The sequence below is a fragment of the Halichoerus grypus genome, chromosome X, assembly GCF_964656455.1.
Source record: "Halichoerus grypus chromosome X, mHalGry1.hap1.1, whole genome shotgun sequence".
NCBI lineage: Eukaryota > Metazoa > Chordata > Mammalia > Carnivora > Phocidae > Halichoerus > Halichoerus grypus.
Window position 1 is genome coordinate 26,764,114 of NC_135727.1, and position 24,027 is coordinate 26,788,140.

The following is a 24,027-nucleotide window of genomic DNA, read 5'->3' on the forward strand; positions in this document are numbered from 1 at the left end:
AGTCTCCCCTTATCTGCAGTTTCACTTTTCAGGGTTTCAGCTACCTGCAGTCCCGCAGTAAACCACAGTCCAGAGGCAGATGATCCTCCTCCTGACGTTGTCAGAAGGTCAAGAGTAGCCTAACACTGTCACAATGAGTGCGTCATTCCCCACACTTCCTCTCATCACGTAGGCATTTTATCACCTCACACCATCGCAAAAAGGGTGAGTGCAGTACAGTAAGCTATTTTGAAAAAGACAGAAACCACATTTGTGTAACTTTTATTACGGTATATTGTTATAATTGTTCTATTTTCTTATTACTTATTGTTGTTAATCTCTTGCTATGCCTAATTTATAAATTAAACTTTATCACAGATACGTACATATAAGAAAAAACATAGTATATGTAAGATTTGGTACTATCTATGGGCTTGGGCATCCATGGGAGTCTTGGAATGTATCCGCCGCAGGTGAAGGGGCCTACTGGGACACAGATACAGTGAAAAGATTCATGGAGCAGAAGACAATCCCGATTGTTCCAACACAACCAGTCAGCAAAAAGCAACGGGGTCATGGGTGGGAGGGCGGAAATATTAGTATCACCTAGTCATTTTTTTAAAATACCCATCCTACCCCACCCTCAGTGTGCAAAAAGAGGCAAGAGCTCCTACATAGAATCATTAAACGAGAGAAGAGATTTCTCCATATTCCCTCCCTATTCACCCTCATTATTAGAGATCTTTGAATATCAGTGCTACTTAAATTTTTAGCAATATTACTTCCTCAAATTTATATAATTCTAGTACCTCAATAATCCTGGGAGATGAGCAAGACTTCATTGTTCCTACTTGGCAAATGCAATAATAGTAACAGACTGACTTACCTAAGGTCACACGGATAATCTGACAAAGCTGAAAGAATTCAAATCTCAAATATTATGTTGATGGGCTCTCTCCAGTCAATCGGTTTTGTTGTATCTTTCTACATAAAAATATTCATTTAAGAGGCCAACGACCTAATGATGAAAATTCTGCCTTTTGCCACAAGTTTGGCCAATGACCCCAAATGATGAACGTTTCCAAAATGGGTAGTTTAACTTCACCCCTAGCTGCAAACTCTAAATTAATGGTATCCTATTTACTACAAGGACAAACATAGGCGACAACGTTGGATTTATAGCTCTCTAACAGGAAGACTAGGTAGGTATCTTGTAACCTTGAAATGCTCAAGGGCAAATCTGGATTTTATTATTAATAGACTCTGGATTCTGAACTCAATAAAGTGAATCAAATAAAACATGAGCTGATGTCTAAACCTTCTTAACAGATTTTAAAGCTATTTCTCACATTTTTAATTCTCTATCCGCTCTACCACAAATATCTTCAATCCAGCCCTCCATTTACACTAGAAGTCTTAATCAGAGGCATCCTCTGTAGACTTATTCTACCTATGTACTACCACAAAGCTTACTTGCTTGTAATAGCCAAACTGACAATTACCTAAGCTTGTCTCCCTTACTGACCTTATCTCTTAAGAACAAACTCAGAGGAAATGAATGAGTGTTTGATAAACTGTCATGTTCTTGTGGGCTTGCTGACACACTTTTTTTTTCTGAAGAAAGGTGTACACTTGGAAATATATGTGCATTTTTCTATCTTGACTCAGCATCTTACAGGTATATGTTAGCATGGCAATATTTTAGATATGGCAAGAATATGACCTTTCTGTAAAGCCGCAAGCTATTATGTACTGGGAAATAGCAAGAATGCTTATGCTGGGAGAGAAAAAGTGAAAAAAACTTTATGAGTAAAAGGCCAGCAAAAGAAGACAGTGGGTAGGCACATCAACTGGAAAGTTTGACAGTAGCAGACCCAGAAAAAAGCACTTAGCTTTTTCAGGGAATCTGTCCAATAAGATAAGATGGCTTTCATCAATGCTTTGTTTAATATATTCATAGCACCTATCTCTGAATATTTTTAAAAAATATTTTAAGACAAATTAGGTAAATAAAGCTTTCAAATATTTTATTGAAATATGAAAGACCATTAATGATTCAAAAAAGCTTTTTCAAAAAAGACTCTGGTAAAGAAACATGCAAACATAATTCATGTATTTAGGATTATTCCAGAATGAACAAGCTAGAGAGAGTGAAAATTAGTTACACCTATTAAAATTTAAACCCAAGCTACAAAAAAGGAAAAATTATCTAAACATACGCATTTTGTTTTGAAAGTTAGCTTTCTGAATTCCTTCACAAGTTAAAGAGATGCCTTTATTTCTAGAAATGGTAAATGGCCCAACTCCACGTCGGCACTCGCACTGCATCCATGTTAAATGCTCAGACACCAGATCTTGCCAGTGCACGGAGAGTAGCTCTGTCTCTTGGCAGTTCATCAAGCTCACCCCCACTCGTGTACAACCCAGAATTCCAATTTATTAGTTTATAACAGAACTTAGCATTTTCCTATGGACCACGGACCAGAGTATTTGTCTTGACTCATTCTGCCTCTAACAACAGATCCACCTACACAGTGGGAACCTCACTTAGCATGTGCTTATCACCTTTTATTGACATCTTTTGCTCTTTTTCTGTTACTTTTTTTTAATTGTTACTGTTTTCTTGTCCAACTAGAGAGCGAGCTGCCTGAGCACAGGGGCTGGGTGTTTTTACTTCTCTACCCCAGTGCCTACTGTCTTTGTTGAGTGAGTGAATTCTAGGAGCCCCGAAACAACTTGATATATAATCAAATCACAAAAGTCATGAAAATATACATGTGAGAAAAAAATATAAATATCTGTCACTGTGTAAAATCTTGGCTCTCACTTAGGTTGCCGTCGCTTGGAATTGTTAAAAAACAACACAACTGTAAGGTTTTCAGGGCTCCCATAGGGCTACCTAATAGGGAGATCGCTTGTAAATCAGCTACTCAGGAGCACAGCTGCTGAAGTTTCCTTTCAAAATAAGGTTTTACGTGGAGTACCAACAACTGGGGTAGAGGTAGATGAAAAATCCTGTAATATCAAATGTAATCAACATTTAGAGCGTATTTTAAATTACGGGATTTTTAAACTCCAGATTGGTCTGTGGATTCTGCTATCCAACTTCAGGACACTAGGCGAAAAGGTTGCTTTTAGAATTAAACAGAAATTCTTCCCTCTTTATCCAGTACTTGTCTTAACACACAGTGCGCAACTTCATAAATCCCCAAAGACCCTACACCACCGTAGCCAGTGGAGAGCGTAATACCTAATGACAAAGACGAGGGACACGAACCGGCTTCCTGCCATCTAATCAAGCAAGACATTTTAAAATCAGTAGCTGTCAAATAATATTTCACTAAAAAATGGTGATTTTGAGAAAAAAACTGAGGATTATTTTTATTTATATTTGGCAAGAATTGACATTAATCTTTTCTAAAGTACCATTATGTTTTAAATCGTTTCCCATTTGTAAATAACACTGAAAATAACCTCATTTCAAAGCGCCTCATTACCGGCAAAGTCCATTTCAGCTTTTACATCATGCTAGAGACTTCCATTACGGGACTATGATGGTTTTAGAAATACATTTGTAGCTCACTGAACTGTATTATCTACAATATATAAGATTTAGCATATATTTAAATTATAGAAAATAAAGTACAAGGTATTTGATTTTTCTTCATGGTGCTTTCAGGAAGACATCAGGATCTTCTCTTCTCCCTAAAGAAAAATAATCACGAAAATCAAGAAAGGATAAACTTACAAGCTATTAAAATTGCAGGTTAACTCGAACTTATAATCATAAAATTTCCAACGGCATAAAGCTCACAAAGATATAACCCGGTGATACCGCTCAAGCAACCGGTACTTAAAACTGAGTTATAAAGAATGGAATACGGAGCAGAAAGGAACAGTTTGTAATTGTAATGTGCAATTTGTAAACTGGAGTTCTATTTATATCTCTATTATAAAGGCTAACTACTCATTAATTTAATTCAGCACTTAAGTCTAATTGTCAGTTTATGCCTCAGCCTGGGTCCCTGTCAAAAAGGGACATAACAACTCATTTTTCTAATCATAAATATTTATTGTTTCAATCAAGGCATAGCCTCTTACTCCAAACAAGTGATTAACCCCTTTCAGTAGATGAATAGACAATCACATAGCTGCAGATATTGACCAGTATTCTGTCGTCAGCTTGATACATACACTAAAATAGCTTCGCTCAGGAGATGGGACAACGTGTGCCTATAGCATAATAGCGTGTACTAATTTACTTTCCTTCGCTCCGATAAAATGTCATTAAATCAAGCACCACAGATTCAGAAATGAGGATCACGTGAGCCACGCTAACATTAGCCTTTCCTTCCCTGAAGGGAAAGAAAGTATCGTTTACTAAGCAAAGGTGAAGGACGGCCCAGGTGTTGTCGGAACTATCCCACCCTTCAAACGTTTTGTGTCTAAGTTAGTGAAGTGAAATGGTACGTCGGTGTTGACAAAAGGGACAAGGCGGAGAACAAGACGGAAAAGAGGGGTTTAAATGTTGTGGGCTCATCGAATTCTTTATATTTTCCCAGAGTTTTATTAAAAGTTTACAGTGGAGCCTATTGAAATCATAACCTGTGAATAGTCCCCCCTCGCTCGACTGGCTGGCAACACCTACCTCCCCACTGCGTGTTGCTTACGGAACTTCCCATAACTTTATATTTATGAACAGGTTGACTCATAACCCCGAGCTGCCAAGCCCTGTCGAAAATTGACAGTGAACCATACCTGTAGTACCTTGTGCACTTCTAACGGAGCACTTCTTCTCAACTGGATACTGCAGAGGTATTACAATACCTTGATCTGGCTTCTGAAATGCTGAAATGAGATTTTTTATTTTCCGGAAAAATCTTTTATGAACCCCAGGTGCTGTCTGGAAAATAAAAGGCCAAGCAAATTATTCACCTACCTCCGAATGATACAAATAGGCCTACAAAATGTGTGAGGGAGGCTTAGACCGGTAACATTTGTATAACTTGTTCAAATATTTGAAAACATAAGGAAGAAGGAAAAACAACATTTCCAGCAGAGCTTACTTTGGTTGGCTGAATTTCCCTGCAAGAGGAGCTAATGAGCTGTCATTTCAGTTCTCCCAAGGGTGGTATTAGTTTGTACAAGCTCCTGCCCTTCCTGCCTGCTACCCATCACACATCCCGAGCCTCTAAGGGTATACAGGCCATTACCCACAATGAATGCGCCAACAGAGAAGATGCAGTTAAACACAGAAAAAACACAGATCGTACAGGTCATTAATAAAAAGCCTGAAAAAACAAACCAACAACAGCAACCCAGCCTCCCAGTCATCATTCCACAATAAAAATGCTACGCAGGAAATTAAAAATTGACCGTTATGATACACACAACACATAGCTAGTTAGTCCCCAGACTCTCCCCTCACCATACGTACTGCCTCATCCTTCATATTGAATTTTTTCCTCCTCGGGAAACTTCCCTATCCTCCCCAAAATTGCTCTCTGCCAACACCTCACCGTGACAAGGTTTTCTCTATGACACGAAAATGAAAGACTATATAAGGTCACCTTTATTTATTTGTTTGTTTGCTTTTGAAGAGATCATTATTTGCAAGTGACTATTAAAATGTATTCCTTTCCTGACATCAATTCTCTTGCAAAGGCACTGCTGAAAATAACAATTTCCTGCAAAAGCTTATGAGCCCAGCTTTAGGCATCAGCTCAAAACTGTCATTTTACATAAAATAAAATAGTATTGCTATAAGCAATTGAACAATGACTAGGTTTTTTTGTGAAAGCTGTTTTTCAGCTATTCCATCTGGAAGATTCTTGAGGTGGGAGCTGTTTGTTTGTTAGCATTTAATGAGAAAACATGAAGGCTGGCGAGCAAACTTCAGCCAACTAGACGAAAAGCTGAAGACAGCACGCTGTCCATAGTAACTCACAGTCATTTCCTACATTGGGGCAAGTATTTTTTTTTTGAAAGCACTGAAAAAGTTCTTTTTAGCTTTAAATTAGTGTCTACTGAGAGGCTCACAGAGTCCAGAGCCTCAGTAGATGTAGAACACTCTCTCTCTCTCAGCTCCACCCCTACGGTCAAAACACCTTCCCAGAACTGGGGGCACCTGGGTGGCCCAGTCAGTTGAACGGCGGACTCTTGGTTTCAGCTCAGGTCAGCATCTCAGGGCCATGGGGATCGAAACCAGCATCTATCCCTGCACTGGGCTCTGTGCTCAGCAGGGAGTCTGCTTGAGATTCTCTCTCTCTCCCCCCCTCCCTCTGCCCCTCCCCACCCCCCTCTAAAATAAAGAAATAAATCTTTAAAAAAAAAAAAACCTTCCCAGAACTCGACTTGAGACCTCATCCAAAATACCATGGCCATTCTTACAGGGCTCCAAACAGTTCTTTGGCTCCAAGACAGAATCTCTAAATGGCATGGGCAGGTCATAGGCACAAAATACCTCCTTATATCTTCCTCACAGTACTTTTTCAATTCCAGGCACTTTCCCGTCATTTGCCTCCACTATTTCCTCACAAATTGGCAGTGATTTGCTGATTTGCTTATTCCCATTTGACAGATAAGAAAATGGAAATACAGGGGTGCCTATGTGGCTCAGTCAGTTGAGCGACCGACTCTGGATCTCAGCTCAGGTCTTGATCTTAGGGCTGTGAGTTCAAGCTCCGCACTGGGCTCCACGCTGGGCGTGAAGCTTACTTAAAACAAAAAAAAAAAAAAAGAAAAAGAAACGGAAATACAAAGGGACAATTCAGCTTGCCCAGGGTCACACAGATAATCAGAAGCAGAACTGGCTCTAGATCCCAGCACCCAGTCTTTTGTTGTTCAGGCCAATACCCACAATGAGTTCACCAACAGAGAGGGTAAGACCAAACAGTTTCTAGAGAAGTTAGAGTCACCAACCAGAAGAGAAACTGTACACTCCCCCAGTATGGAAAGATTTCAAACCACACATCTTTTTAGCTGTTCTTGTGGCTTGTAAAACCATTTATCAACAGAAACATCTTTTTTATGGGGACTTAACATGCAGTTAACACTTGATTATCCACACTAACAGAAAGGAATAATAGCACTGGATGTACAATTTGAACATGGGATACAATGTTTCGCTGGCAAATGACTATCCTAATTTACAGTGTTTTGCTTAGGTTAATAAGTAAAGTTATTTAGCATCTACTGATCTACTGATGATCAAATATCCAGAAAAGCCCAAAGGCACTGAAGTCCACAGAGGGAGCTTGGTACTTTTTTTTTTTAAGATTTTATTTATTTATTTGAGATAGAGTGAGAGTGAGAGCATGACAGCGCAAGCAGGGAGAGTGGCAGAGGAAGAGGGAGAAGCAGGCTCTCCACTGAGGAGCCCGACGCGGGGCTCGATCCCAGGACCCTGGGATCATGACCTGAGCCGAAGGCAGACGCTTAACCGACTGAGCCACCCAGGCACCCTAGTACATTTTTTTTTTACAATATGCTGATGACAATGCACATATTAATAAATGATAGTTGACTGTGTATAGAATTCTCTAAATTCACAATTTAGCAAAATTTTAGCCTGAGTCTCATGAGATAAGTTAATACACTAGGCAATGATAAAACCTAAAAGTCTATCTAAAAGTAGATATTCACATAATATTTGTCTTTCATAATTCGGGGGATCCAGAGTTAAAATTTCATTCCACTCTTTGAAACAAATCTCAGACTTACTTAGATTTCTAGCACAATCTTTGCACAGAGGATGGAGTGTTACTGCCATGATTTTTCCTGCAGTGTGGCAAACTAAAGCACTGTTCCAAAAAGCAGTATAAATATCTGTCATTTAACCAATTTTGAAAATACATTTACCACAAGAATCGTACCACTGACAACTCCCATTCTGTCACTGAACTCAGCTATTGTTCAAATTTGCACATTTCCCATACTGCCATCTCTTAGTTATCCATGGAAACATGTTTTGGATCACAGCTGGTCTTCAATATGCTCTGGAGAAATTTCTTCCAGTCAGGTGATATGAGCTCTGAGAACACACACTAGTTTAATATTCCCTTAACAAAAAAACATAACTAAGAAAGCAAATTTAGTAGATAGAAAAAATGCAATATGCATTTCAAAAATAAATCTAAGGCATTTTTTACAAACTGTTTTCCCTTTGGAGAAAACATGCCAATCTTCTGCTCTCTTGGTGCAGATAATTACAATATGGGGTCAGACCAGACAACAGGATGAAAGGACATTTATGTTCAATAAGCCCTTTCTTCCTTAACATGATCACAAGCATGTAACAATTAGCATATGATATTATACTTGAAATAGAAGAAAACAAATTTAAAGACAAGATTAGCTAAACCCTAATAATTTAAGGCCCTTTCCATAAAGAATATTCTTCAGCAGCCGAAGGCTACTTCTCTAGGGAGAAAGGCTATTTCTAATCAAAGTATATACAAATATATATGTATATATCACAAACAACTATTCTTCATGATAAATGAAATTTAATTTCTGATTCAATCATCTCTGCAGTGCTGCAGAGAATTTTAAAATATAAACGGGTGTAAATCGTTTTGATTAGAAATGCTACTGCTTTGCCTCTAATTAGTATCACAGTATTAATTATCTGTGATAATTATAAAGTAATTATTAATTATAATTAATTATTATTAATGAATTATTTATTTATGATATAAAGCAACATGTTTGAAAACTTGCCCTAATTCATCTCTGTAGTTTAAAACATCTGTAGTCTGCAACTTGGGCTTTCTAGTTTACCGATGAATTTGTAAAGGTTAGAGCTATTTTAATTTTTTTTAAGTCTAGACTTTAGTATTTCTTAAGCGCATAGACTGAGTTATTAACAGAGGTTGATATTTGCATTTATGTTTTCAAACAGCTCATAATAAAGTGCTTTCATTATAAAGACAGGCTGTTTTTAAAGAGTCAGAAATCTGAGAAAGCATTTGAGGTCAAAGGTTTCAGTTGTAGAGACCTCTACATTGGTAAGATGTGATATCCTACCCTGGTACATGGAAATAAATTCACTCTGTGGGCATTACTTGCAACGGTATAGTGACTTTCAAATGTTTTCAAAGCCATCAGAGCCCATTTTTCTAATGAAATCCTATCCGAGTCCCAGCTGATAAGCAAAACAAAGGTGAACCTTTCGGATCAAAGATGAATTGGGCACCCAAAAGCATACCCACTTTTGTCCCCCTCTCCCTCTGACCCCCACTCCCGGCTACCCCATGGCACCCAGTTGGAAGAACTTTAGAATTTTGGAGAGCGTACCTTTAAAACCACTGCAATGCTCCCTCTAATTTTATTCTGCCTACCCTTGTCTTTCCCACATGGCCCATCTAGGAGTCTGCCTCCACACAAAGAGCAATCTTGATTACTAATCCTTGGAAAATCTTCCCTTCTTTGAACTCCTATGCTAAATAACATAGCAATTGACTACATACAATCATATTGTCCAGCAGTTTGGGTGAGTTCACATTTTTGAGGGCTTACTATGTACCAGGTCCTGTAGCTAAGAGCTTTCTTTTATAAGCATTATCCCATTTAATCTTCAAAATGAACCCTATGAGCAAGGCACTATTTTTAGGCTCATTTTACAGATGAAGAAATTTGTTCAGAGAAAAGTTAAGTAACCTGCCCAAGTTCACAGACCTGTCAGGGAGGAGGGGGTTCCAGACCTGGAACCCAGATCTACCTGACGACAAACTCTGAGCTCTCACATCGCTCTTGAATTCATGTTGTATCTCCCCAGGGGTATTAGATAGAGGCTCTTAGAAAACAGGAGTCATGTTGTTTAATCCACCATTGATCCAACGCTCATATTGGTATCATTTGGTAAGTAATTGCTTATTTAACCATAATACACATTTTGTGTATGCTTTCTAAAATTTTGCATAGGCACTAAAAGTTTGACACAATCCTTCAACTTTTTTATATTTTCCCCAAAGTGAGACCATTCTATACGATGGTGGCTGAACAGAACTGGGACAAAAATTCTCTAAAGCCTTCTTAAGACCCATGAACAATTTTGGGTTGGAGCTTTAGTGATTTGAATCTGATGAATATTTGGGGAAAGTAGGATTTGACAACTCTTTTATAAAACCAGCCTATATTTCAAACACCTCCCTGATACCCCCAGAAGCAAAAAATAATAAAAAAGCTATACCTCAGCACTCCAAGAACCTGTTTCTGTCTGGGACACTCGGTATGTATAAATGTAACCTTGATACCTGTGAAAGAATAAACTTCAATTACTGAAACAATCCAAAAGAACAACAGATGCTCTAAATTTGAGCTTAACTATTCCACATAAATGCTACCTATACATATATGGCACCGCTGCATTCACAGGAAGAAAAACCTGGGGGATCTAACTTGCTTGCATATTATATCTGGCTAATCACAGTTTTTAGAGAGCCTTCTTTATCTTTTCCCTTTTTTAAAATTTGGGAGCTCACACTCCTAAGGCTTTGTCTAGTTGAGAGACTGGACAGAAAGAAACTAGAGATGTGTTGTAATTAGTAAAAATCATGGATTATTAAATAGACTGAAGAAAGTGTAGTCATTTTTTTTAAAGATTTTATTTATTTGTCAGAGAGAGAGAGAGCGCACAAGCAGGGGGAGTGGCAGGCAGAGGGAGAGGGAGAAGCAGGCTCCCCGCTGAGCAGGGAGCCCATTGCGGGGCTGGATCCCAGGGCCCTGGGATCACGACCTGAGCTGAAGGCAGACGCTTAACTGACTGAGCCACCCAGGTGTCCCCAAAGTGTGGTCATATTACTTTTAAGTACATATAGAGCCTTTAGGGGAAAAATATTTTATTGGAATAAGGTACTATCAGGTCCACTTAATAGAAATAATAATATTAATTATAAATATAATAAATATAATACTATATTTCTATAATATTACTATTATAGTTACTTTACAGTATAATATAGTAAGAATAGAAATTTGAATTAAAAAAATTCCTGGGGCACCTGGGTGGTTCAGTTGGTTAAGCATCCAACTCTTGGTTTCAGTTTAGGTCATGATCCTGGGGTCATGGGATCAAGTCCCGAGCCTGGCTCTGTGCTCAGCGCGGAATGTGCTTGTGCCTCTCCCTCTGTTCCTCCCCCCGCTTGCTCTCTCTCTCTTACTCTCTCAAAAATAAATAAAATTTTTCAGAAAAGACTCCTGCTAAAGTACTTGAAAGCAGCTTGTCCTTTGGGGTAAACATTCTCCACCATCACTCAGTGTGTAAGCATACTTGTACAACTATAATTGATGCCAAGAGTTTTAGATGCTGTATTAGTTTGCTTTGGCTGCCACAGCAAAATACCACAGAGCAGGTGGCTTAAACAAAAGAAATTTATTTTCTCACAGTTCTGGAGGCTGGAAGTCCAAGATCAAGTTGCCAGCGACATAGCTTTCATTCTGAGGCCTCTTCTCTTGGCTCGCAGGCAGCCACCATCTTGCTGTGAGCTCACATGACCTCTTCCTTGTGTGTGCATGGAGAGAGACTCTCTCTCTTCTTCTTATAAGGCTACCCATCCTATTGGATTAGAGCCCCACCCTTACGGCCTCATTTAACCTTAACTATATTCCAAAGGCCTATCTCCAAATGCAGCCGCAATGTGGGTTAGGGCTTCAACATAGGAATTTGATGAGGACACAATTCAGTCCATAGCACATGCATTATTATCTCTTTTGGACCCCACGACAATCCTATGAGCTTTATATTGTAAAATTAATCTTATAGATGAGGAAACTGAGACTTTGAGAAGCTAAGTAACGAGAACCACACTAGAGATCAAGCAACAAAGATGGGACTTGAATCAGGCCTGTTTAACTCTAGAGCCCTAGCTCTTGGTCCCCATACTATAATGGATGTAGATTATAATCTGCCTAAGAAACTTTTACTTCATAGAAAAGTAGGGTAAACTTTGTTCTGAATTATTTCAAATTATGAATAGGAGTATGGATCAGATTCTCTGGATCAACACAGTTTTATTTTAGACATTTTCTGATTGTTATTCTTAGGTACAAGTTTAGGTCACTATAGATCTTTGGTTAGAATACATGTTAAACTTTGGTAAAAACAGATGTATTTAAACTTTAAAGAACAGATGATTCTAAAGCATTCCAAACAGAGGGTCATCCTCAAGTAATTGACCTCACTTACCATCAATTCCCTTTAGAACTCAAAGTCTTTAAATATGTGGAGTAGGGGCACCTGGGTGGCTCAGTCAGTTGGGTGTCGAACTCTTGGTTTCAGTTCATGTCATGATCTTGGGGCCGTGGGATTGAGCCCTGCGTTGGGCTCTGCGTTCAGCGGGGAGTCTGCTGGAGATTCTCTCTCTCCCTCTCCTTCTGCCCCTACCCCCACTTGCATGCGTGCGCACGCACTCTCTCTCTCAAATGAATAAATAAATCTTTTTAAAAATGTGCATTAAATTACTGAATCTTTAATCAATATCCATCAGTACTGATTATCTAAAGGACAAAAAAATACATCTGAAACACTATGATCAGGTTCATTCAATTTGTGAAACCAAAAAAATTCAATTTAATTGCTGGTGTGATCATAGGAAATGTTTCATTTTTGTTATGAAGGTTTGCCAGCATATTTAGATCATACATAAAATAGCTTGATATATGCATATATAATATGCTAAATAAATATATAATATTACATTGTTAAAGTCTTATTTTTTTAAGCAACAAAATCTACCTCAAAGCACACTGATTACAGTAAGTACTCTACAGGGAACAAGGTGAGGGCTTTGATTTCTATTTTTCACCATGGGAACTCGAAACCTAAAGCTTTAAGTGATTTTCTTAAAGTCACATAGCAAAATGGAGATAGAAGCAGAGAAATAGCATAGGTCCTTCGTTCCAATTTCCCTCTGGGAAGCGATTAATGGCAGCAATTCAGTATCATTAAAGGTGATGTGGAAATGCATTATTTAAAATCTCAGCGACAATGCAAGCAAAATCGTAAGCAACCAGTTTTCACTTTCTAAAACAGCGAGTCTCTAAAAATACAAAGAATCTATCTCCCTACTATCATTCAGCCTCATTTAGTCAAAATAAATGAGTCTGTTTTGAAAATTGTTTCCTAACGAATCTGATCTTATCTCACTTTCAGTTAAGCAGCAGGAACCTGAGTACCACTTCAAAAGCCCTTACCTCCCTCAGTCTCTGAACAACCCGGTGTCAGTGGCACCTAAGACTTCTTGTGATTAACCCATCTAATATTAACAATTTCCTACTCCCCCGCCCCTCAGATTTCTGAATGAGCAGAATCGCTTCACCCCTCAAATAAACCAGTAGTTCATCTCTTCCACTTTCAAGTCACTGAAGTCGCCGACCGAGAATCCCCTGTACTCAATTCTCGTTACCCTATGGTCATAGATGCAAGAGATCCAAAAAGGGGCCATCCAAATTACATTGCCAGGGTAATAACATCAGCATCACCTGGGAACTTGTTAGAAATGCAGGGTCTCAGGCCTTGCCCGAGAACCACTGAATCAGAATCGGTATTTTAACAAGATCTGCGGGTGATTTGTAAGAACGTTACAGTTATAGGTGGACTGATTAAAATGCAAAAAGAATGCCCACACCTTATTGGGATTCTTGATGGCAATTTCTGCAAAGTCAAGCTAGGTTCTCGCACTCACCTAGGGCACTTCTGTGCCACCTCCTCCGTAGTCACTCAGTCTCTGTTTTCGGAATTAAGAGTACGCTTATCGTAAGGAGCACTGAGTAATGTATAGAACTGTTGAATCATTATACTGTACACCTGAAACTAATCTAACACTGCATGTTAACTATACTTCAGTAAAAACGTTTTTAATTTCAAAATAAATAAAAGTTTTTAAGGAAAAAAATAAATACAAGCCGAAGCTTTTTCAATTGTTTCAGTCTTCATTGAGCAGTGTTTCTGAACCATGTACTTCCTCTTCTCCAACAAAATTTCATGTTTTGTTTTCTGTAGCTTGAGTTATGAAATAATAATTTTAAAATATAAAATTCAACTAAATTTTGAGTATGTTTTTTCAAACTACACATAGTCTCTCCCCATCCACTGAAAAGCCACTGTTCTAGGAAATAAATTGGGAATAGAGTTGTAAAAAGAGCCATAATACCGTGCATATTTTTGACCTAATGAATGACCTTGCTTATCTTCATTACACTCCAAGGAATCAAAGGACAAAGCAATTTCATAAAGAGTTTCATAGTACTTCTATTTTAAGGGTGGGAAAAAAGAGAATTAACCTAAGTACCCCCAAATAAGGTATGTTATTCAAAATAAGAAAATGGTAGCAGAAAGAACCATTCAAAATTATACCAAAGTGCAAAGGTATTAGAGTCCTCTTATGTTTTTCAAAAAATGTTAAATTAAGCACATGGGTTATGTTAATATAAAATATGGTACATGAAAGGAGTGGACACATGGAGACATCACCCTGATTACAACTATTCAGAACCATATCTGTATGTATACAAACTAGAAGCAAATTTAAACTAATATAAATGCATCCTCATATATTAATTTTTCCTATAAAGTTACATAAGTGACTACTAACATTTTTTTAAAGAAAAAGAAGCAAAAATAAAATTTGGTGCTTTACAAATCTAGTCTAAGTCACAAACCAGAAAAATCTAATTTATGTTTAAAAACTCTTGCATCCCTTTTAGGATTATCTTTTCTCTGACTCCTTCCATTAATACAGACAAACCAAGAATGCTCTGTAATTTTAAAATTCCTTCCTCCACCAAATCTTTTGTCAGACTTGTTGATTGTCCTGGAATTTAAAATTTATCATGAAAAAAAAATCTAGAAAATGAATAATTAGTAGAAAACAGTCGAGGCTTTTTATTGCTATTGTTGTTGTTATTGTTATTGACATTAATTTTAACTAATATTTTGCATTTTAATGACTACAAAGCATGTGTTGATTTGGGCCCTGCTAATATTAAAATTTGCCTTCATTTTTTCAAAAGCTGTCCCAACCCTTAAAAAAGTGCTCTGGTTAGAAATGAACGAGAAGAAAGCAACCTTGACTTATTTCTTATTTTCTCAAGGGGTCAGTGTTAGGGACAAATCTTGGTTTAGAACTAACAAAACCACAATTCTTTCTTTATACCACTTCAAGGACTACACAAAAGAAAAAGTTTAGTTACCTCTGATTCTTCATGACACTGCAAATAAAGCATGCTAGTGCCTATACGGTCTATGTCTATACAAACCAATGCTATGAGCAAAATTCAAGGCACAATTAAAATGTGACTGATTTTTTAACAAATATTTCAGAACTTTTAAACCCAGAAGAATGGTATCTTATACAAAGCCATCATTATTGACACTATACTCTGAGTCAAGAGATTTCTGAAGTTCCTATGGCATAATCCTCCTTTTTTCAGACTGAACTTGAATTTACAAAACTGATATATATCAAGTCATTCAGCTTCAAGTCTGATGGGAAAACTATGTAAAACCAGTTTCGATGAGTCATGACAATAAATGTAATCTCTTCTTCCCCTGAACTGCCACAGCACATTTTATTTATGTAGTCCTATGATGCTCTGACTTTGTATTGCAATTATTTGTAGATCTTTTATTTATATTAACTATACCTACTACATGTTAGCTTTATAAACATTAACTCATGTAATAATCCTCTGAGAATTACTAACCCTATGAGGGAAATACTATTCTTATCATCATTTCCCTTTTCACAGATAAGGAACCTGAGATACAGAAAGTTTAAGTAACTTGCCCGAGATAAAATAGCTAGTTTAGGGTCAAGTTGGGATGCACCCAGAGAGTCTGGATGAAAGATCTGGGCTCTTAACCATCTTTCTATGCTGTCTCTCTCTTATATCAGAGGGAGTGAATTAATAAATTGGTCTTAAGGTGATTCCAAAAGCACAGTTCTCAAAAAGGGAGGGAGTCTGCTTGGCCTCAGGGCTGGAAGTGTCCACTGAGGGGGAGAGGGAAAGAAGGGGCTGAAGAAAAGAAGCCAGTTGAGGAGAACCCAAAAAAGATTAACCCAGACTTCCCCTTCACTTAGGCAAATGACATCCTCAGATTAATCTTGCAACTTTAATTTCACATTGTCAACCAGAATCAGCACTTGATTTACTGGTCTGTGAATTGTACATTTGGTGGTTTATGTGATGCAACTTTAATCCTAGGCTGGCTTTCAGGCTTGCTCTGCCACTAATGGATTGTACTCAGAAAATCCAAAATAATTCTGGTGACCTAAATTATCATGAAGACAAATGCGGCACCAACACATATATCCAACTGTAATAAAAAACTAACTGTAAACTAAGTCATAATTTCTCATTCTTTTGAGTTCTTGGCTACAATGTTTCCCTCTATTACAACTGATAAACTGGAATTTTATTTCGTCACTGCTCCTTCCCCCTTTTCTCCAGTTCAGTGGTTTGATAGGCACCTTTATTCCCAGTTATCCCTTAAATCTCAAAGGACAAAAAGATAATTATCCTTTTATCTAAAGACATATATGTCAAATGACTTCACTATGCGTCCTTGCAGATAAAGAATATAACAGCACTTCAGCTTCTAAATCTTCCATCAGATAGGTAACAAACAAAGTCAGAGATGTACAGGAGGATGCTAATTATGGAAATAAACTATTTCTGCAAACTAATTATTTTAAATATTTTAAATTGGTTTTCCTCCTCTCACCATCAAACTACCCCAGTGGGCATGGAGGACTTTCCCAATGGCTGTCTACATTGAGGGTGAGAAGGGAAGAAATGTCAGAGTTCAAGTGTAACTTAGTGAGAAGAAACCTAATATCCATAGAAAACCAAAAAGAATAAACTAAACTACACTAAATTAAAATAAAATAAAATAAAACTATTTGCATTAATAAGAGCATTTAGTACACAGGATGAATACAAGAAAAATGTTAAGTCGGTAGCTTTCTTAAGCAACAGAAAATTATGGTAGAAAAAGAAAATTCCATTTTCAATAGAAACAAAAAAATTGACACATACATTCATACACACAATGACTAGAAATAAACTTAACAAAAAATGGGCAATACCTATAGGAAGAAAACTACAAAACTTTATTGATGGATATAAATTTTAAAAATTAATAAATGGAGAGATGTATCAGGTTTTTTGATGGGAAGACTACATTCTTTAAAGATGGCAATTATTCCTTAATTTATTATTGAGTTTAATGTAGTCCCAATGGGATTTTTTTTTAACTTAACAAAACTATTCTACATTTCATCTCAAAGAACCAATAAATAAGAATAGCAAATAATTGGGGTGCCTGGCTGGCTCAGTTGGTGGAGCGTGCAACTTTTGATATTGGGGTTGTGAGTTCGAGCCTCATGTTGGGTGTGGAGATTACTTAAAAATAATATCTTTAAGGGGCACCTGGGTGGCTCATTCGTTAAGCGTCTGCCTTCGGCTCAGGTCATGATCCCAGGGTCCTGGGATCGAGCCTCACATCAGGCTCCCTGCTAAAAGGGGAGCCTGCTTCTCCCTCTCCCACTCCTCCTGCTTGTGTTCCCTCTCTCACTGTGTCTCTCTCTGTCAAATAAATTAATAAAATCTTTAAAAAATAAATAAATAAAATAAATCTTTGGGGAAAAAAAGAATAGCAAATAATTATTTAAATGTATTAAACATTATCATACTACAGTGCTAGTAATACAAGAATAAATAGATCAGTTGAGCCAAATAGATGGGAAATAATAACTGCTCTATGTTAGAGTTTAACGTATGTTAAAGTAGGCTAGGAAATCAATGGGGAATGGAAGTTCTATTTATAAATTATATTAGGACAATTGTTAGCTACTTTGAAACAAAATCAAATTAGATCTTTTCTCCACATCAAAATGAAATCCCAAATGGAATTAAAGAGTTAAATGTAAACTAACCAAACCATAAATTGAAAACAAAAACTGAACTGAAGTGGTATGACATCTCTGCAGGAGAAAGAACTTTCTAAGCTGGGAAGCAAAGGAAGAAATTAAGCACAAAGAAAATGAGTGACAGGTTTGACTACTAAAAATGTTACTTTTTTTTTTTTTTAAAGATTTTTATTTATTTATTTAACAGAGATAGAGAGAGAGCACAAGTAGGCAGAGCGGCAGACAGAGGGAGAGGGAGAAGCAGGCTCTCCGCCGAGCAGGGAGCCCGATGCGGGGCTCGATCCCAGGACCCTGGGATCATGACCTGAGCTGAAGGCAGCCGCTTAACCGACTGAGCCACTCAGGCGCCCCTAAAAATGTTATTTTTTGTGTATCAGAGAAAAGTAACAGCAAACACCAAACTGAGAAAAGATACTTGCAACAGATCAAGGACTAGTATATAAAAATTCATAATGTGTGAAGAAAAATAGTAAGATCCAAATGGTTAAATGGCAAAGCACACAAAGAGCCAATTTATGAACGAGGAGGTATAATAGCTTACCAACCATATAAAAGACACTCACTAATCAAAGAAATATGAAATAAAGAGTGAGACACCAAATTTCAAGGAGAATTTTTGTTAACAATATACCCATTTCTAGGGAGGGCATAGTGAAATGGACACTCTCATGCATTACTGATGAACATATATGTAAACTGGCATAACCATTTAGGAAAAATATTTGATGATCATGTATATATCAAGAATCCTAAGCTGTTAATGTTTTCTGACCTGGAAATTGCATATCTTGAAATTCATTATAAGGAAATAATATAAATACAAGGAAATCTTTATGGACTAAAATATGAATCATGATGACATTTGTAACAGCAAAGAAAAATGGAATGATTCAAATGTCTAAAAATGATGACAGGTTAAGGAAAATATAGTACAATCACTGGCTGAACTATCATGCAGCCATTAAAAATGATGTCTTAAAATATATATGAATGGGTTTTTTTCATGTTAAGTGGAAAATGCAGTAGAATATGATATTGTAAGAGCACTTGTGTGTTTAGAAAGCAATTTATTTTATTAAAATATGGAAGAAAATTCCCTTAATTTTCAACAATAATTGTCTTTAGGTTTTAAAACTATAGATGATTTCCCTCATTTCCATTACTTACATTTTTCAAGTTTTCTATAAGAAGAATAGGTATTAGGAACTATTTTTAATAGACTCATTATACAAAAATCTGCACTTATGTACTGAAAATAACTGAAAGGAAAACTCACTTTAAAGGAAGGTGAGAAATTCTGTAAATGGAAAATTTCTTTAGTGCTTTATGAGATTCAATTTTCCAAAACTGAACAGAGGAAAAGGCCATATCTAAAGGCCATGATTGGGGGCTCAGGACCAGGGAAAGGAGCAAGCATAGTTTGAAAATAGAGTTTAAAATAAAGTTTGAAAGCACACATAATGTATTATTTCTGCCATAAAATTACAGAAACTAAAGCTCAACCAAACCTTCTTGGACAATGGGAGAAAACGAGAGATAGAATGAGAAACTACTCTGAGTGAATTCTATAGTCAATTCACGTTTGTTAGCTATATCTTGTTCGTGTGTATATGACACCATTTACATTGTTATTTCTACTGCATATCATGAGCACACAAGTTTTGGGTTGAAATGAGTATGTTGTTTATTTCAAAATAAAATTTGATTTTTGTTACTACAGCATAGTACTAAAATGGGGGGCATGAAATTTTTATGTTTATCAAAAGGGACCCTTGGCTCAAAAAGAGTAAGAAACTCTCATAAGAGACAATGTCTCCTTGTGTCTTTCCTCCGTAGCACAGCCTGGCAATCATGATCTAAGACTTTGAGGCCCCAGTGTGCCCATCAAAAGACATGCTAGGAGACTCCCAGTTGGCCTACCAAATTCCACGACTTCATAAGGAAGTTTGCATGGAGAACTGAGAGTCATAAAAACTGCATTTATGCAAGATTCACTTTGGGTAAAAACTTACATGTTTGAGAATTTCCCACTCTGCCTAAGTTAATTCCTTATGTGGTCCTGGCCTACATAGGCGAAAGGCTAAAAGTTGTCCTTTTCTTTTGCATATTTTTCCAATAGCGATCTTATGCAAAAGGTAGGCACACCTTATGATTCCTATTTAACGTGTATGGAAATCAAGACCCAGAGAAGCTGAATGACCTCCCCAGAGTCCACACCCTGGCCTGATTATCAGTCCAAAGCTCTTTGCAGTAAAGAAGGGTATTTGCCTTGGCAATCCATTTGCTAATTCAAAAATATTTATTGAGTGCCTATTATGTACCTCATAACGTGCCTCATAATGGCTATTATGTGCTAGGTTGTGTTCCTGGTGCAGAAGACAATGTCCCTGCCTTCAGTGAGTTTCCATTTTTGCTGAAGAAAACAGCAATACATAAGTAAACAAGCAGATGTCAGCTAGTTTAAAGCTCCTTGAAGAAAAATAAAGTCATAGAGTATAACAGGCACAGGGAGAAGCTACTTAATTTAGATAGGGTGGTCAAGGAAGTGGTCTCTGAGGCACGAGGCAGAACTAACAAAGTGTAAAGATCCTAGGAGGACAGTGCACAGTTGGCAGGTTTGAGAAAAAACAAAGGGGCCAATGTGGCTGAGTCTTTAGGTGCATCTTGTCACACACTGTTTCATCTTACTCCCCTGCCCAGGCTTCTTTTTTACCGCTAGGTTAAGGAGCTCATTACCTCCTTTGTCACCTTCTCTAAAGAAGCCCCTTTCACTTGCCCACTCATTCTTCCACATTCTTTTGATAAGAAAAGAGCCGCAGAATACTAGATGGCTTTCACCGACCTTCCCCAGTTTCCAATTGGGAAAAACAATAATGTAAGCAAATCATAAGGGTCTGAGCCTAAGACTAGTATCAAAAACACAATAAATAACAAGTGTCGGCAAGGATGTGGAGAAAAGTGAACCTTTCCGCACTTCTGGTAAGAATGTAAATTGGTGTGACTACTATGGAAAACAGTATGGAGGTTCCTCAAAAAAACTGGAATAGAAATACCATGATCCAGTAATTCCACTACTGGGTATTTACCCAAAGAAAACAAAAACACTAATTCAAAAAAGCATATGCACCCCTATGTTTATTGCAGCATTATTTACAATAGGCAAGATATGGAAGCAACCCAAGTGTCCATCAGCAGATGAATGGATAAAGAAGATGTGGTATAATATATACAATGGAATATTACTCAGCCATAAAAAGAATGAAATCTTGCCATTTGCAATGACATGGATGGAGCTAAAGAGTATAATGCTAAGTGAAATAAGTCAGAGAAAGTCAAATACCATATGATTTCACTTATATGCAGAATCTAAAAAATAAAACAAACAAAAATACTCTTAAATACAGAGAACAAACTGGTGGTCACCAGAGGGGAGAGGGATGGGGGGGATGGGCAAAATAGGTGAAGAGGATTAAGAGGTACAAATTTCTAGTTATAAAATAAATAAGTCATAGATATGAAAAGTACAGCATAGGGGATATAGTAAACAATACTGTAATAACTTTGTATGGTGACAGATGGTGACCACACTTATCGTGCTGAGCATTTTGTAATGCGTAGAATTGTCAAATCACTATGTTGTACACCTAAAACCAATATAACATTGTATGTCAACTGTACTTCAAAAAGAAAAAAAAAAAGATGTGAGCCCAAGAGATTCAACTGCTTCCACATATTTCTCTTGAAGCCTTTATAATAAATGTGTTTAGCATGGCCTGAGAGTTGTCACCAACATGGCTTGACCATGTAAAAAAAAAAAAACAATAAACAACGAAAATCATCTAATAATGGCCTCAGTATGATCTTCTTCACTGACCCAGAAAGTATTTCACAATCTTGCAGTGTATCATTAGGTATCAAAATTACTACCAAGCATTTTCCTTCATTTTGTTTCTGACTAGAGCCTACTACGTAGTGCAGGTGTTCCATGTGTAACAAAAAATGATCAAGTTAGGTCCTTCCTTAGAAATGCCCCATGAGTACCGAAAGAACTCGACTGAAGACAGATACAATAATAATAACAATAGCTTACATTTACTGAGCATTTATGATGTGTCCGGTCCAGTGTTAAATTCTTTACCTGCATTATCGCATTTGCCCCTCACTCTCCTATGAGGTAGGTCGCATTATTATACCCATTTTATGGACAAGAAAACTGAAGGACCGAGAGGTTAACTTGCCAAGGTCACAAGTCTACCATCAGCCTGGCACAGGATTAGGTCTCAGATCTCCTGATTCTGGAGCCTTGGAGCAAAGATGAAGGTGCATCTGATTCAAAATGGGCGTTAGACTAAGGCATGCCTAGGTAAAGGGCAAAGCTGAATCATAACAGGGGTGTTTTCCCTTCATGCCCTTTACCACTACTGTCAGTCCTAGCTTTTTATCAAGAAGGATCCTACTTCTCAAGTATCATACGACCTCACTGATAGGAGGAATTCTTAATCTCAGGAAACAAACTGAGGGTTGCTGGAGTGGAGGGGGATGGGAGGGATGGGGTGGCTGGGTGATAGACATTGGGGAGGGTATGTGCTATGGTGAGCGCTGTGAATTGTGTAAGACTGTTGAATCACAGACCTGTACCTCTGAAACAAATAATACATGTTAAAAAAAAAAAAAGAAGGTAGTAGGAAGGGAAAAATGAAGGGGGGCGGAAATCGGAGGGGAAGATGAACCATGAGAGACGATGGACTCTGAGAAACAAACTGAGGGTTTTAGAGGGGAGGGCAGTGGGGGATGGGTTAGCCTGGTGATGGGCACGTACTGAATGGAGCACTATGAAAACAATGAATCATGGAACACTACATCAAAAACTAATGATGTATGGTGATTAACATAACATAATAAAATAAAATTTAAAAAAAAAGAAGGGTCCTACTTCTGAAACCCCCAGCCCCCACACACAGCTCCTCCAAAAGAAGCGAAGTAAGCAGATCCAGAGAGGCAGTCTTACTTCCAAATATCCCCCTCTCAGCACCCCGACCTAACTGGCATTGCATTCTTAAAGTAATGGATTCCTCTTGCTCTCCCAGAACGTGATGGTTTCCCTTGGGAGGACACCTCCAATTCCATTTAAAGAGATCTGGAAAAGCAGAGATGCCTTTCCTTTTCTCAGGAGTCGGTGGCCCCAATTATGGCCAGTCCGCCATCCCAGGGCTCCACCTCGCTGGCCTCCACTAGAGGTCAAAACAGGAGGTGGGGAGCCTGGATCTTCCTCAGAGCAAAGGTAGATTCTAGGCCTCGTCTCCCCACCCCAAAGGGCATTCTCCGCAGCTGCCACAAAAGGCCCCGGGGAGGCCTTTCTGGAGCGGGAAGGCCCTGGGAGTGAAACCCCCATGAAGGGCCTACCCCGAAGCTCGGTCCGCGACGCCCCTAGGCTGGACCTGCGGAAGACCTTGGGGAGGTCGCAGGAGCAGTGTTGGAGGCCCCGACGTCGCCCGCCGCCGCCGCCCGCAGCCCCAGCCGGTGCGGTCTGGCCGGCGGGCCCGGTGCCCGCAGCCACCGCGACGTACTCACAGCACACACAGGCAGTACACGCCCGGGACGCTCTCGCTGTCTCTCAGCAAATAGCTGCCATCCAGCCCCGTGGCCAGCAGAAGCTTCTCGCCCGTCTCCCGGCTGATTTTGCCGTGGTACACAGCCACCGCGTCCATGGCCTGGTGGACTCGTGGGCCGCTGAGGCGTGGGCCGGTGGAAGTCAGATGCCCCTGCTGCGGCAACCGGGCCCCAAGTCAGCCACCTGACTCCCAGTTCAGCCAGATGTGCAGAAAAAGAGAGAGGAGCGCCCGAACAACAGGATGTTGTCTCTCTGCCTTCAAACCTCCTTCTCACACTTCAATTAAAACCAGCTCAGCAATTTAGAAGCTTGGTTATTGCCACAAGGTTCAATCCCCCTCCCTGCCCCCACCCTGCGCACCCCACCCCCAACACAAGGTTCAGAGGGGGAGGGGAGGCCAACTGGAAGAAGGTCCTTGCAAGATCTCGGTTGTACTACCCAAGGCCGACCCGGGCCCACAGACAGGAATGCTTGCTAAGGCTTCCGTTCTTGCAGGTTTCCCAG

General features: G+C 38.6%; 1 protein-coding gene across 1 annotated transcript; it reads right to left on the minus strand.

Annotated features, from left to right (window-relative positions):
• Positions 1-1,980: 1,980 nt before the first annotated feature.
• On the minus strand, positions 1,981-23,788 carry SH2D1A (SH2 domain containing 1A). The gene is made up of 4 exons (XM_078065033.1): positions 23,484-23,788; positions 10,172-10,235; positions 4,738-4,882; positions 1,981-3,684 (listed from the first exon to the last, which is right to left on the minus strand). The coding sequence occupies exons 1-4, from the start codon at positions 23,618-23,620 to the stop codon at positions 3,644-3,646; spliced, it is 387 nt and encodes a 128-aa protein (XP_077921159.1). The 5' UTR covers positions 23,621-23,788; the 3' UTR covers positions 1,981-3,643.
• Positions 23,789-24,027: the final 239 nt, after the last annotated feature.